This window comes from Poecilia latipinna, unplaced genomic scaffold (genome assembly GCF_001443285.1).
Source record: "Poecilia latipinna isolate Pla-1442-1.1 unplaced genomic scaffold, P_latipinna-1.0 Scaffold252, whole genome shotgun sequence".
In the NCBI taxonomy this organism is placed as follows: domain Eukaryota; kingdom Metazoa; phylum Chordata; class Actinopteri; order Cyprinodontiformes; family Poeciliidae; genus Poecilia; species Poecilia latipinna.
In genome coordinates this window covers 614,603-629,198 of record NW_015112868.1, presented here as the reverse complement: position 1 = coordinate 629,198, position 14,596 = coordinate 614,603, and the positions used below count along the sequence as shown (strand labels likewise).

The following is a 14,596-nucleotide window of genomic DNA, read 5'->3' as shown; positions in this document are numbered from 1 at the left end:
AAAAACATATATAAAGATGTGTTCCATTTTTCACATTTTTTTTGTTAAAAAAAAAAAAAAAAAAAAAAAAAAAACAGAAAACTATGCTCATCGTCTTCCCTCTGCTTCTAAATTCTACACTCAGTTTGTGTTGGTCTAACATATAAAATCCTCATGAAATGCGTCGATGTTTGTGGCTGTAAAATGAGGAAAAGTTCAACAGGTGTGAACCTTTTTGCCAGGATCTCTGTTGCCTCTTTGTATGAAACACGCGGCTTTGACTCCACACTTTCCCTCTGTTGGATTGGACGTTTAGTGCCTTTTCTTTCAATAAGTGCTTAGCATGCCTAAAGTTTCGCTGCAGCCATTTTCTTGTTACAGAGGGGCAGAGTGAGAGGACAATGAACAGTGCAGAGTATCCTGGAGTGATTCTAATTGGCTGGTTTCTTCGCTCTCCCACTGTGCTACAAATTAATTATCCCCTCTCCCGGAGATCAACGCGTTCCCGGTCAACAAAGAAGATTTTCCTACTCCGGATGGCACCTTGAATGAAAAATGTCCCACAACAATAACCCACAGCAATATTGTGTTAGCCACAGTGTGAAATTGATGAGCATGTTTCCTTTCATTGAGTGCTACATTACAGTGTCTGGCTGCAGCGAATCATCCATTAGTGATTGTCACCGTTCAATTTGATTGTGCACCGCAGAACATCCCAGGGCGGTTAGAGAGAAGCCTTGGTGTTAATTCAGACTGAGAGCACAGGCGAGAATAAGACTCTTGGGGCGTTGATGGCTGTTTGAGTGATGGAGATTGGTGTATGTGTGTGAGAGACGCGGTTGTTGAAGTGGCAAGCAAAATGCAAAGCAGAAGATGGGCCTGTGTGAAGTTTCCGTCCTCCGTTCTGGCAGCTCGCGCGACATTTTAATGTGCAGCAGATCTCCCCTGTACCAGAAGAAAGAGGGGACGCAGTAGCAATGCTCGTAGCTCTTCTTTACCAAGTCATCCGTTTCTCATCGTCGTCCGCAGCCTTGTAATTGTTCCCATTAAAACAGAAACCATCTGTACCAGACTAACTGAGCGAAAGAGGTAAAATGGAGCCCAGTCTAAATGTCAGATGGGAATCTTCATGTGGCTGTTATCACACCTCTCCCCATTAAGGCTGACTTCAGAGCCTCTGTGAGATCATTAAGAGCAGTATGTTGAGGCTGATACACTGCCTGTTACAAGGCACCAGTGATCCAGATAAGACTAAGGCAAGGTTTGCAAGAACACAGCTTCTTGAACTATTTTTGTCAGGATTATGTCACGACAACACAGACGTAGCCTGAGCAATGTATTTGCACACATTCGCCTACCGAACACATACTGCAGGAACATGCGAAATAGAAAAATATTAATAATAAAAAAAACATAGAAAAATACATTTATTTTCAACAGTTTTGTAATGTTAATTCACAGTAAGAAATGTAACTTAAAACATGACAATGTCCTTTTAATTGACAAAAAGATACAATACTAGATATGTCATGCATAACCTTTGAGCAACTGCACAACTGGACCTTTAGACAACATGTTTAATAATTTGTTTAATGTGTCAAGGAAGATTTAAAATCACCATAAACATATATACAGTACACGCAAACACACCCCAACATAGTCTTTGTTCGCAGCTAATTGGGGCATGCTGTTGTAGATAATAAAGTAAACAAAGTGATCATAGAGCTTGTAGAGCTGAAGCAGATGGGAACACAAGACTGTTTAGTGACTTTACGCTACTGTATCACCCCACCTCCCCTCCCGCCCCACTATGTACAAGGTATCAACAATCCCAAATTTAATAAGGCCAGACTTCCAACATCTGAGAAACAGTCTTTCAAAGCACCGTTATTATCTCACAGAGCAAAACCACAACTTGTTTCTGTCCTTTGAGCATTCACAATAATCAGATTTGGACATTTGTACACATCTTGATGATATTTACAACAGAAAAACCTCTGTTTCTAGAAAGGTAGAAACACATTTATGCTCCAAAGTTTCACCTGGTGTAGTAATGGTCGTTTTGAGGCAAGATACAGTTAACACTTTACATCCTGGTTCAGTTGTGTGCAGTAAGGGAACATACTAACCAAAAAAGGAAATGGTGTTACCAACTCTTGTAAGCTATATTAAAAAGAAAAAGATTATTTCATTTTGAGTCCAGTGTCTTAATATTCCTTTAGGTAGGTCCAAATGAAGCCAGGTAACTTCCAGAACTTTATACACATTTTTTTTTATTTTTTCCATGTAGAAATCCACATAGGATTCTCTGACCACTTTATTAGGTGGATCTGTTGGACGGGTTGTTAGCGGAAACAGTGGCTCAGCCAATTACATCTAGATGTGGTAGAGACAACTTGCTACTTAATAAAGTGGCCAGTGAATGGATCCCAATGTTTTCTAAAACATATTTTTAATATGTTCATGTCTTGTTTGAGCAATTGTCGATATAATCATTTAGATATAACAAACTCAGAGCAATATTTTAAAACCTGGACTATATTTTCAGGCCATTTATAAAACGCTTATTGTAACCACTATGGCAGTTTTAGGACCATCTGGACTGATGTCAGTAGATGGACACCTTCAGAGCAAATAATCGATACAATTGAGATACTGCAAACTACATACCATATCCACAGAAGTAAAAAATGACTTTGAACAATTGCAGCTATCAGCATGACATAAATGAAAAAGAAAATATGTATATATATATATATATATTAACAAAGCAAACTAAGCATAATCAAAACACAACACACAGTACTTACTCATGTATTAGACATTAGTACAATTTGGAAATTCCCTTGTCACAATTCTCTCCATATTTCTCCCAAATCCTCCTGTGAACATAAAAGACACACGTGGAAAGTTCAGAACCAATAGATAGCTTTGACATCACAATTGTTTTACAGATTGTCCTCTGGCTTTATCTACATGACCCTCTGATACCATTTAATGGTTAATAATGATTTCATTTTAACATAAGGTAAACATGTTTCTGACAATTCATGCCTAATTACAACTTAAGTAAGAAAAACATATTTGCAGCACTGTTGTCGTTTGTTTTAAAATGAGTTTTCTCCATAGAATGTCTTGGGTCTCCCTTATAGAGGAGGCGAACAATTCAGTCATCAGGAAGGGTCTCAGAGTAGAGCTGCTGCTCGTCCACACTGAGAGGAGCCAGGTGAGGTGGCATCTGGTTAGGATGCCCCCTAGACGTCTCCCTGGTGAGGCGTTTTGGGCACGTCCTACCAGGAGGAGACCCACAAGAATATTCAGAACACACTGGAGGAACTAGGTTATCTGGCTGGCCTTTGAATGCTTCGGGACTTCCTGACCTCAGATAAGGGGAAGATGATGGATGGACAGATGGGTGGAAGGACAGATGGATGACTCACTAAAGGATTATGGCCGGTGTCTGACTTAGAACACAAAAGAAGCCCCTTTTATTGGAAGCATGCCCAATTAATATGTAGACGTTAAAAGAGGCAGAGGGGTTGGGCATCCATACTTTCTTGAAGGACCCAGTGGTGCAACGACAGTGGGTGAGATTTGCTAAATAGAAAAGTGGCGTCCCCCTCCTCAGCCACCAACAAACAGTGTTATCTGTTGAAAACACTTTCTGCCCTAAGAGTATGAAACAAGTCTTATGCAGAGTCCTGGCTTACAGGGGAAGAGCAGCAAAGACTGAGAGATGAAGCATGCCCCACAGTACGCTGCCACAACAGAAGTCTCTTTTGAGAGAGAGAGAGAGAGAGAGAGAGAGAGAGAGAGAGAGAAAGAGAGAGAGAGAGAGAGAGATCAAAAGCTGGGCCATTCAGATGGATGTGTGGAGTTTGTCAGGTAAGCAAATATGTGTTTTTACATGGCTCAGAGATTAAACCAGATGTTTACATGCGCTACATAAAAAACTCTGCCTAACATTGCATCAACAAACACATTTTCTGTTACAAGTCAATTAAAGGGGGAGCATTATGCATTTTCCAGGCGCATAGTGCCTTTTATAGCACAATCAAGTAAGTAAGTTACCTTCAATTGTTATAAAAATGCTGCATATATCATATATATGCACCATATATATGATCACACATTGCATTGTGAAGCAATGTGTGCCTTTTAATTTAGAGAATATGAGCATTTTGTTGGTTTTCAAATGTCTTTTAGAAGAATAAATTATGGGGGCCATCGCACAAATGGCCTCTCTAAAAGCATAAATAAAAAAATACAATTTAAATGTAAAAAATAAATGCCTTATAACACTAATAACTACATGTAGTCTAACAAATTATGAATAGCTTTGTGTCCATGAGAGAGAAGACCACAAAATCCTTCACCTTTGCTATTACTCTTATAAGCAGCAGAACAAAAGCTGTACATCATTTGTTTATGGCCACACATAGTCAATGTTATACTGGCCACGTAAGGGAGTTCAAACCTAATGAGACATGTAAATTTTACTCATGATGTCATTTATAGAGTCGGTGCAGTAATTTCTCTGATGCTTTTTTATGCTTCATCTTAGTCATTTCAAATCATTTCTGACCAATTTATGTAATTATAAATGTATTAGGCTGTTGTTGATTACACAAGTTAATTGCTGCTGAAGCGGCAGTAACTCATTTTTGTTGCAGCTCGCAGTTACAGAGCAATGCCATAATTCATTTAGAGTTATGTTCCCACAAGCATGATGAATGTAAGCCTAATGTTTACTCTGCTTTGGCTTTGGTTTCAGTCTCTAACAGCTTCTGGGTTGGAAATGTTCTTTAGCTACTACATTGTTTAACTTTTTTTTTTCTTTTTTTTTTTTATACCTATGTGTTTTTAACTTTTTAACAAGAAGAAGAAGAACTCAAATATATGAACTAAAGTCAAGTTTTGAAGAATATATTTTAGAAAACTTATAAAAACAGTAAATTTGAACAGGAACTAATTCTAATTTGAAAATTGTTTACTTCCTTCCTTATACTCAGAGAAGACATTTAACACTTTTAAAATAAAACAAGTAAATCCAGGTTTCGTATGTATGTTGGCCTAAATAACTGTAGATTCCTCCTAAACGAGTTTAGTTCTTCCATGGGTTTGGTTTTGCCTCCTCTCCATTGGGTGTGAGAGGACATTGACATTTTTTTACCTCTCTTTCCACTGGCACACCAAACAAGAAATGATTAATACATTCCAAACTCCTTGCAAACTATTAAAATATCCAACTTAATTTAATACATACTAACTTGTCCATCATTACCTAGCTATGATGTGCATCGATATTGTTGCGCAACTTGATATGCAAATAGGTAAAACAAAAACTTATTGAGGTGCATCTGAAATTTTTTTTTTCTTTTTCTTTTTGCCTCATCGTTTAACTTTTTTGGTCCTGGCTACCCTGCAGACCATGCCGCCCTTGGCACAAAGCCTTTTCACATAAATCAAAATCCACCACAAGGTAGAGAAAATGTATTGGGCTTCTTTTTTTAAGGACCAAGTTTAATGCCAAGGTTTATGAGGTGTCGTTTTGGTCGTTTTGCCTCAGCACAAATCAAATAATTCCTATTCACATTAGAAAAACAAACAAACAAACAAACAAAAAAAACTAAAAAATGTGCTGCTTTTTGTTCAAACTGCACTGACAATGACAACCATCAAGACATTCCAATTATAGCTTGAAAAGTAATCTCTCTTCACACCAGTGTTTGCTCTGAACAATCTGGTCCTATTCGAGTTGCACTTGAACATTAAAATTGAGGGTTTTCCCTTAGACCACTTTTAGAGGACACTATGTGACGCTGAAATTCTGAAATAGTTTAGCAATTTGAAGACAATCCTTAAAGAACCACCCACTGATGTGACGTTATTACCCGGAAGCAACAGAGTATTTGGTCATCTTTCCACTTGAAAATATATAACATAAATTATATAAGCTGTGTTCTTAAAAACCACACTGCGGTTGGTCATTTAAAATGATGAAATTCCTATCTGAGGTTGCTTACTCCATTTATTATAGATATGAGTGTGATTAAGATGTATCATGCAGCTTCCAGCTGCCAACAAACCATCAGATGATTTCACTCTGGTGGAGATTTTAAGGGTAGTGGTGAATTTATTATATTTTTCTATTCTTTATTTATTTTAATTTGGTTGTAACTACTCCAATATCTCTCTGACATCCTGTCTTTTACATATTTAAGCTGATTAAGAGTTTTGAAACTGAGATGACAAACAAAAATGTGATTTTGGCAAATATCTCTACAGTTAACGTCTAAAGTATTTAAAAGTAGAATATTTTGCTGCCAGTGCTCTCTGTGAGATGGCCACTGGAATATCTCCATGTAAAGTATCTGGAGAAATTTGAATGTCATGTGTGAATGAGTAAGCTCTACTTTTATCAGGACGCATGTTAATACCAGGCCTAAAAAATGCTATAAACACACTGAATCCCAAATTGTTTTCTTACAAAAATGTGATATTCAAATAAATCTAACTTGATTTGACTTAAATATGAAACCACTTTTTTTTTTTTCCCCCCTCCGGAGACTTCAAAATGTCAAACTTCGTAATTTATGCACAAGATTACAAAATGCTTTACATCAACTACTGCATGACAAAAATATATTTTACTATATATTTATATAATACAGTATGATTTGTGGAAACAAATTCAGAATGAAGACAACCAAATCCAAACTGATGAAAACAAATGACACCTCTAAACAGAGGAGCCCAAATGAATTTGATCTGCCAATTCCAAAACTTGAGGCTCCAACGCTCCACTGCTCTTTGGCAAATAAACACTTCAGTTAGTGACCCTAAAATGAGTTAATTTGTCTTAGATCAGCAAGGACTTGAAAAGGTGGAAACAGCTGAGAAATGAAGAACAGCCAAAAGTGCTGAGTGATCACAAAACAAAGGGCCCTGCAGCCCACATGTCTGTGTCAGAAGCACTGCAATGCTACTTTTGTCAAGCAGTCCGCACTCAGTGTGCAGGGACTGAGTAGTTTCCATCTCGAAGGCTTCACAGAAGATGTCACGCGAAGCAATCAAAAAGTTAACTTGTCACAGTGATATCTGGGTTTCTTTGCAGATGCTGTGGCTGTGCTCTTGGGGGGCAATTTGCAAAAATATGACACACCGCGGTGATAAAGATGTTCCAGCTCCTCGGACGTGTGCTGCACTTCAATACGGGGCGCGCTGGAATCACTCTAACAGGAGCCATTTAAGTGAGACTGATACAATGGAGCTGCTTCAGGCTTCACCAAATGCTGTTAACATGCATTCAAATGCAAAGCGGTGTATTTTGGGGGCAATAAAATGCTAATCGGTATCAGTCTCTTACAGTGACAGTCATCCCTTAAATCCTGTTTTAATGGATTAATGGATCACAGTACTTCACAGATATTATTAGTCTGCATTTAATTTTGCCTCAACAGAAACGACGGCGTAACAAGCGTTACACCCTAGATTCTAGCCTTTGAAACTCATTTAGGACAGATCAAAATGAGGTTTGTTGTTTGCACTGTAGTGTGTCTTTTCAGAATACTACTTTGGAAATGACTCATTAGCAGCTATAGCTCTTATAAGATGATTTACTACATCCCCAAAATATTGGCATTTTGTAATTTTTTAAAATATATTCCATACAGAACTTCAGTCCTTCTGCCAATGCTTTATAAGTACAGCTGAATTGGATTGACACTACTTCCCAAACTATATGTATTATATTATATTATATTATGCGTTTATTTTATGACATTCATCATTTGAATATACTTTAAACTGAAGCAAAAGCTGATCTCGAAATTTCTTCCACTAGTGCTTAAGTACAGTGTGCTGCACAAAACTGCAAATAATGAAGATTTGAAACCGATTACCTCTGCTTCTGCCTTCCAGCTCTTTCTCCATGAGTTCTTTCTGAGACGGAAACTCGTTTAGCTTGACCTTGGACATGGCATCGTTTTGACCTACTGTGCTTATCACCTCTGGATCCTTCTCATGGCGGTCTTCAGTCTCTACATGGATCCAAGGGATTTTCCTGAAAGAGAAAATACACCAGCAAAGATTTTTTTTTTTTTTTTTAATTCATTTAAAGGATTAGGGTCTAGAATAGATTTGTAGTTTTGTATGCAGGCGGACAAACCTTTTGAATTTGTAGATAAAAAATGCAGCTATACCGATAAAGACGACGCTGATCAGCATTAGCATTGCGGGCCCACTGTGAATTGAGTTTGAATCCACCAGTGGTGCTGAAACACAAGCACGTTGGAATTCGTCACATGAAATTGTAAATATCGACACAGTCAGGAACCATAAAACCTATGCTGCATATAATTAATTTTAAAAGACATTTTTGATGGAAAAAAAAGTCTTTGTAGCCACAGATCCACAGCTTTGCTAAAGGCATGAAGTGAATGCCGTATTCAGAGGCTGAAGGTTCATCTGCATCTGTAGGCTCTGATAAAAGTATGACAAAAAGTATGCAACTTGACCCTGCAGCTGAACTCAATTATCCCAAATGTACGAATATAAAATTTCTTTTTACAGGGTTTTTTTTTATTTATTTTTATTTTTATTGACTTTTTATGACCATTGTTAGTACAAAATGTTTTCTGAGCAAAGTTAAAAATGACATCTTTCAATTTTTGTCCTAAAAGGTGATTTACCATGGTAAATAATTACAAGCAGACTGAACCTGGACTTGCCACAGAGCACTTTTAAAATTCTTTGACAGCGTACCAAGCCACTGTTCTTAGCCAAATTTTTTTGTTACAAATTTGTGCAATTTTGATCATGAACATGAATATTATGAGCCAAAAGCCAGAGTCAAAGAGTACAAGTAATATATAATGTTTAAACATTTTCCCTTTCTATTATGGTTGTTTGTCTTCCAGAGGGATTACTTTTATTACCCAATCCCATGTGACCACCAGAGCTGCAGTTTAAAGAATTGGACATTGCATGTTATCCTCTGAGGGTGTTCAAAGAAACCTTCAGGACAACCACGGTCTCTCCCTGGGGACCGTCATGGTGCAGCAGCTTATGCATGCTGAGGTGCAATATTCAAAGCATTTCTCCTCACCACCCATCTTTCTCTCCCACTGATAGAAGACGATGAAGTGTTTGACCTTTCAGGATCATTTTAAAGGCAACCCAGACCTTTGTGTGCAGACACAAATGAAGACAGATCCATTGGTGGATGAAAAGGGTAAAGCCACGCTGGGTTGATCGACACATTTGTGCAATATGTTAATGACCCGATGACCCTGCAGATTTCCTTGGCGCATACCTAATGCCCTCCTTGTCAATCACCTCATCGATTGACTGATTTCAAACAGCTACTGTACCACAGCTTCAGGTTTTAAAAAAATTGGACACTCTGAACAATGTTTAAGTCCTGTGATAAACTGTACATTATCTAGAGGCTTTAACTCTAGAAAAAATCTTGGGTCAAACAGTTTAAAGAGTCTTTGAAAATGGCTAAATTATGTTGAAAAGTTTGAAAACCATAAATTTCAGGCCTGTTTGAAGAACATATACTGGTATATATATATATATATATATATATATATATATATATATATATATATATATATATATATATATATATATATATTTTTTTTTTTTTTTTTTCTGGTTGGAAAAAAAATAAAAATAAAAAACTATAGTGGTTTATAGAAACAGTGACCTAATGTTGCTTCAGGACTTACCCAAGGTTTGCTGAGTCATGGACACGACAATGTGAACATTTGCTTTTAGCTCAAAATGGACCAGGCCTTGGTTCAGGGTAGTGATAAAAATATCTGATATCTGTTTTGGAAAGATAACACGAAGGATGTTGTCAGACACAATCCAGATTTGTCATTGCAATCATTTGACTCTTAAAATAACAATAATTACACTAAAAGAACAAAAAAAACATAGAAATTCAATGCTTAAATAACAACCTGGAGATGATATTCTTTAACAGACTGGATTTTCTTAATTTTTGGATGGTTCTCTTGTGCAGCCCAAAGTAAGCTAACATGCTACATCAGACAAAACATTTCCAGTGCACAGATCTATCCTTACCAAAAATGACAAGGACGGTTCAAACCACCAGACAACTACCAAACATCTCCGCTGACTGGCTAAATGTGGCATAAAGGAGAGTCTGGCAATGCATGAAAATGGGACATGTTAATGGCTATCCTCCTTTCAGTTTCCAGGCACAATGCAGAACAGAAATGTCCAGGGAGGAGTTTCTTTTTCAAATGGGTGAAAAAAAGAACAAACAAAAAAAAAAAACTTTTTTTTGAGCACAGACTGCTCCAAAAGTGTCACCATGAGAAAAAGAGAACTTGCCAGACTGATTTACAAAGCTAATTAAGAGTCTGTTATGATTTTATGGTGTTAGAACTTAGGTTTTCATTTTGATCATTTCCTTGTCGTTTATTTAATTTGATTTTGCCTTTGTTCATCTTTGTGTTTGTATTTCGTGGTTCATTATTTATTGCCCATTTAGATTTAGATGTTTGTTTACAGCACTGTTTGTGTTAGTTTCAGGATTTTCCCTTTAGTCTATTTTCTCCTTTTCTCCTGCTCTACCTATTTTGTATCAAATTTCCTGCTTCAAGAACTTTTTTGTTTTCTTGTCTGTTTTTTTATAAGAACTTTGATCATCCTGTGCCATTTTCTCAACCAGTAAGTGTCCTCAGTTTTCTTCTTTTTTTTTCAGCAGTCCACTTCTGTCTCCCATCTGAATCAGAACACCTGTCCTCAACCAACAATTACTTGTCCCAATTTTTAAACACCAGGAGTTTCTTTTGCTCAGATCATTTTGTTGCCATGCTGTTCCTACTGCGCCATACTGGAATCTTTTCAGCTCAAAATAAGACCTTTATTCCCATGTTTAAGTGAATAATATGCACACTTTTTTCTAGACTGTGACCAACAAAATGAAATCACAGACACAAGCAGCTAAAATGAGCTTCCTCTCTAGGGTGACTAGGCTCACCCTAAGAGATCTGGTCAGGAACTCAATCATAAAGGGGGAGCTTGAAGTAAAGCTGCTGCCCTAAAGTTTAAGACAACATGCCGATATATAGGAACAAATTATACTGGAGCTGCTATGTTTGCAATTAATGTTGATGGTTTGCATTTTTTTTTTATTACCAGAAAAGTTAAAATGAAAAACATTCCCACAAGTCGCGTCTCTTACTGTATCCAAAGCCTCCTCGCTTCTTTTCTTGTGCTCACTTGACATTTGCTCATCGGACAGAATAAAGAGCTCAGCTGTGGTTGGAAGTCCAGGGTACAGAGACACCATCAGCTGACTCTCGGAAACCCCGGACACCTGCTGGGACACGAAAGACAGGTTTAACTCCATTAAGGAGCTTAATTTAAGTTCGAGACCAAAATATAGCAATATCCCGTGCTTCTCCACAGCAAGAATGGCTGACATCGCCTCTAATTCACACTAGTTATTCACACTAGTGACCTGTCATCACAGATCACCTCAAAAAAAAAAAAAAAAGATGGTGGAAGACAGAACTTCATGGCTGTGTGGTTATTATTGCACAGGGGTTTAAAATAGTAATGACCCTGAAAGTAATGGGGTTCCAATGTTGGTTTCAGGAAGGATCTGTTGGGACTTGATGTACCTGTGACAGAGCTGTCCGCACCACACGGCCTATGTCCTCCCTCCACTCGGGAATGTCAGGATTGTGTTCGTCAAGAGCTGGTGAAAACGACAACAGCAGTGACCTGAAGGACTCTGGAAAAAAAAAGGGGTGAAGTAGTATGTATTAGAACATGAGCGCTGCTTCTAGTTTAGTTTTTGATTAATATGATGTGCAGATTTGTCTATTTTCATTTGGGAACATACGCCTTGAAGTTAATTGCTCCTCCAGATTTTATGTTCGCATAGCGTGACATTTTATTCATTAGATGGGTCTACACTGACATGCACCAGGCACCGCTCGCGGTGCTGACCGTGAGGCATCGCTTCCCCTCCCCACCGACAGTAACATATTGCATATTCATGTACCTATAAAGTGCTTTGAAGTCTGTCTTTTCCACTCACCTTTAACAGTTATAACTTTTGAGTCTTCCAATACGCTGCTTCCACAAGCAACCTGGACCGTGACCTTGTTTTCTCCCTCTCTGAGAAACATGTGCGAGATGCTTCCTTCCAGAGTTATAATGGGCTGAATTTCAAAAGGAAAAAAAAAAAAAAAACACACAGAATTTCTCAAGAAAATGCTGAATAAATACTACATGTATGCAGCCCTTGACTCGCCGTATAATGAATAGCTGTTTCAGTGAATATAATCAACCGGATAAATAAGTCCGATCCATTTGATCTTGAACTTCCAAGAAATAGGGGGGCCACAAGCCATGATTTACATTATTTGTGGAAAAGCTCCGTAGGTTTGCAGTTTTAAATTAATACGGCGGTGCAAGGATGGCAGAAGAGGAGTGGGAGAGTGGAAACAATGACAGTAAGCTGGACAAAGACGAATGCTAGAAACAGTAGTAGGAGGAGGTTGATGCTCCCTCACCTCGGAGCTGTTTTCAAACCACCAAAAGAAGGTCAGAGTTCTTGTGTGGCTCGGCCAAACTACTGCCGTGAGATTAGCTGCTTTCTCCCTGATGGCCACAATAGGAGCGGAGAGATACACACGATCCACTGGACCTGAGGCAGCAGCAAAACACATGCACATATCCAAACATGCATTAGATTAATTTAAGAAGTAAACACTGAGGTACTGAATTCATCACACGTGATGTACACTGCAGCACAAAGTGTGTGCTTTTGCATGTTCCCCAAGCCTGATATGCATAAAAAGTATTGGGAGTATGACTGACATGATATTTGCCAGTGTCAAAATGTGACTATCCAGAAAAGCGAGGAGGGTTCACGCTGCATGCACCGCTGCAGGAATGAGTAATGACGTTACTTATCCACGTACTGGTGATGTGCAAAAAGAGCGCGCTGCTGTCAGATCCCAGGTGGTTTTCTGCAGTAGCTATCACGCGGTAAATCCCAGTCTTTCTGTAGATGTGCTTGATGCCGTCATCGGTCCGGCTCAGGTTAGAGTACGTGATCTTGATTCCGTCCCCGAAGTCTAGCTGGATGCTGGTGCTCGGAGACTCTCCCTGCGGATACACAGGACGACATGGCATCTGTCATCGCAGCTTAGGTCAGGACACTTCTGTTAGGCCAAGTACAACTGGAGATAGCCCGGCCCGTTGCTTAAGTGCTGAGGCCTGGATGTCCATTAAGCGGTGCCACTGAAATCACGTAGGCGTCTGTGGATAAAAGGTGACACAAATCCAACTGAGAAAACAAGACGGAAAGCAAAAGTCGGAAAGGTCACCCAGTGTCCAAAAAAGTACAGAAAAGTTTGTGATCTGCAGCCATTTTATAAAATCCTACAATATATTGCTTTGGAGTCACTGACACAATTTAATTTAGGGAAAAACAGCAAAAACAGAGGAATGCTTGAATGCAATATTTGGTGATCTATAATATTTCAGATATGATTCAATCAAACTCTTCTTGCCAATAACACATTAGGTCAATTGGACGGATCTAAAGTTTCTTTTATGGAGCCAACAATTGATGCATAGTTGTGTTCAGCATCTCTAGCTAGATTAATTATGTTTTGATAGAAATTCTTTACCCACAAATCAAATAATTTACCATCAGGTGTATTATGGTAATAGGAAACCAACGCCAATGGCTTGCATGCATCTGGTTCTGTGTAACTGTATCATCAATTAAAACAGGTGTCCTCAAAATAATAGCATTGTGGATATTAATCTGTGTAGTCTTTCATCTTGTTTTTATCTTGTTTATATAGTGACTTAGTGTTTTGAAAAGTAGTTTGAATAAAATGTATTATCATTATTATTAGTGTTGTTAATAAAAACAAATGCTAAATAGCTGACATTTATTTAGGGACAAAGTCAATGGATGTTTCATGTGTTCCTTTCTGAAACTCTGAGTTAAACAGGTTCTTCCAGACTGTTCAGAAGAACAGAGTATAAACAAAAAGGTTTATTGAAGAGGGGAACACAAAGACAAATTATTTAAAAAATAGAAACCAACATTAGAAAAATGTCTAAGAATCCAGAAAACAACCATTTGGAACGGATAACAGAAAAGCAAATAATAAAGAACAAGTCAATATTTGCTCAAGAGGGAAATAAATCTAATGTTAGTTGTGAGAACTGTAATAATAAGAAAATGTCAATGAGAAGCTTTTTGTCAGAATCCCAGTAGGAATACCCTTTGTTAGTCCATTTGGTCTAAAGAGGGGACTTCTTGCAAACATATCAATCTATTTTTGAGCTGAAGAAGTTATAATTTGCTGAAAAACTCAATGACTGGCCAAAAGATAATGGCACAATGACTTCTGGACTGATAAAAGCAAGCCTTAATTTCTGAATTAACCTCAAAGACTGGATTGAAGCCACAATGGTCTCACCTGGTCATTTCCATTTCTGAACTATTTATCAATTTGAATCCATCAAAATACTTGAAAAAGTCATCTTGTCTTAAGCCAAAGAGGAAAATCTTTTTGAAATGTTTGTTTTTTTAAGA

General features: G+C 37.9%; 1 protein-coding gene across 2 annotated transcripts in view; it reads right to left on the bottom strand.

The window, feature by feature from the left end:
• Positions 1-1,389: 1,389 nt before the first annotated feature.
• Positions 1,390-14,596, bottom strand: part of sorcs3b (sortilin related VPS10 domain containing receptor 3b) — a 59,688-nt gene continuing 46,481 nt past the window's right edge. The window contains exons 19-27 of one of the 2 annotated variants that reach the window (XM_015032861.1): positions 12,960-13,146; positions 12,549-12,682; positions 12,071-12,194; positions 11,649-11,761; positions 11,207-11,344; positions 9,717-9,816; positions 8,150-8,255; positions 7,884-8,044; positions 1,390-2,861 (exon numbers count right to left, since the gene is read on the bottom strand). In XM_015032861.1, the coding sequence (XP_014888347.1) occupies positions 2,797-2,861; positions 7,884-8,044; positions 8,150-8,255; positions 9,717-9,816; positions 11,207-11,344; positions 11,649-11,761; positions 12,071-12,194; positions 12,549-12,682; positions 12,960-13,146 (1,128 nt within the window). In that variant the 3' untranslated portion in view covers positions 1,390-2,796. The remainder of the gene's footprint in view (positions 2,862-7,883; positions 8,045-8,149; positions 8,256-9,716; positions 9,817-11,206; positions 11,345-11,648; positions 11,762-12,070; positions 12,195-12,548; positions 12,683-12,959; positions 13,147-14,596) is intronic. The other variant, XM_015032863.1, reaches the window with a different exon arrangement.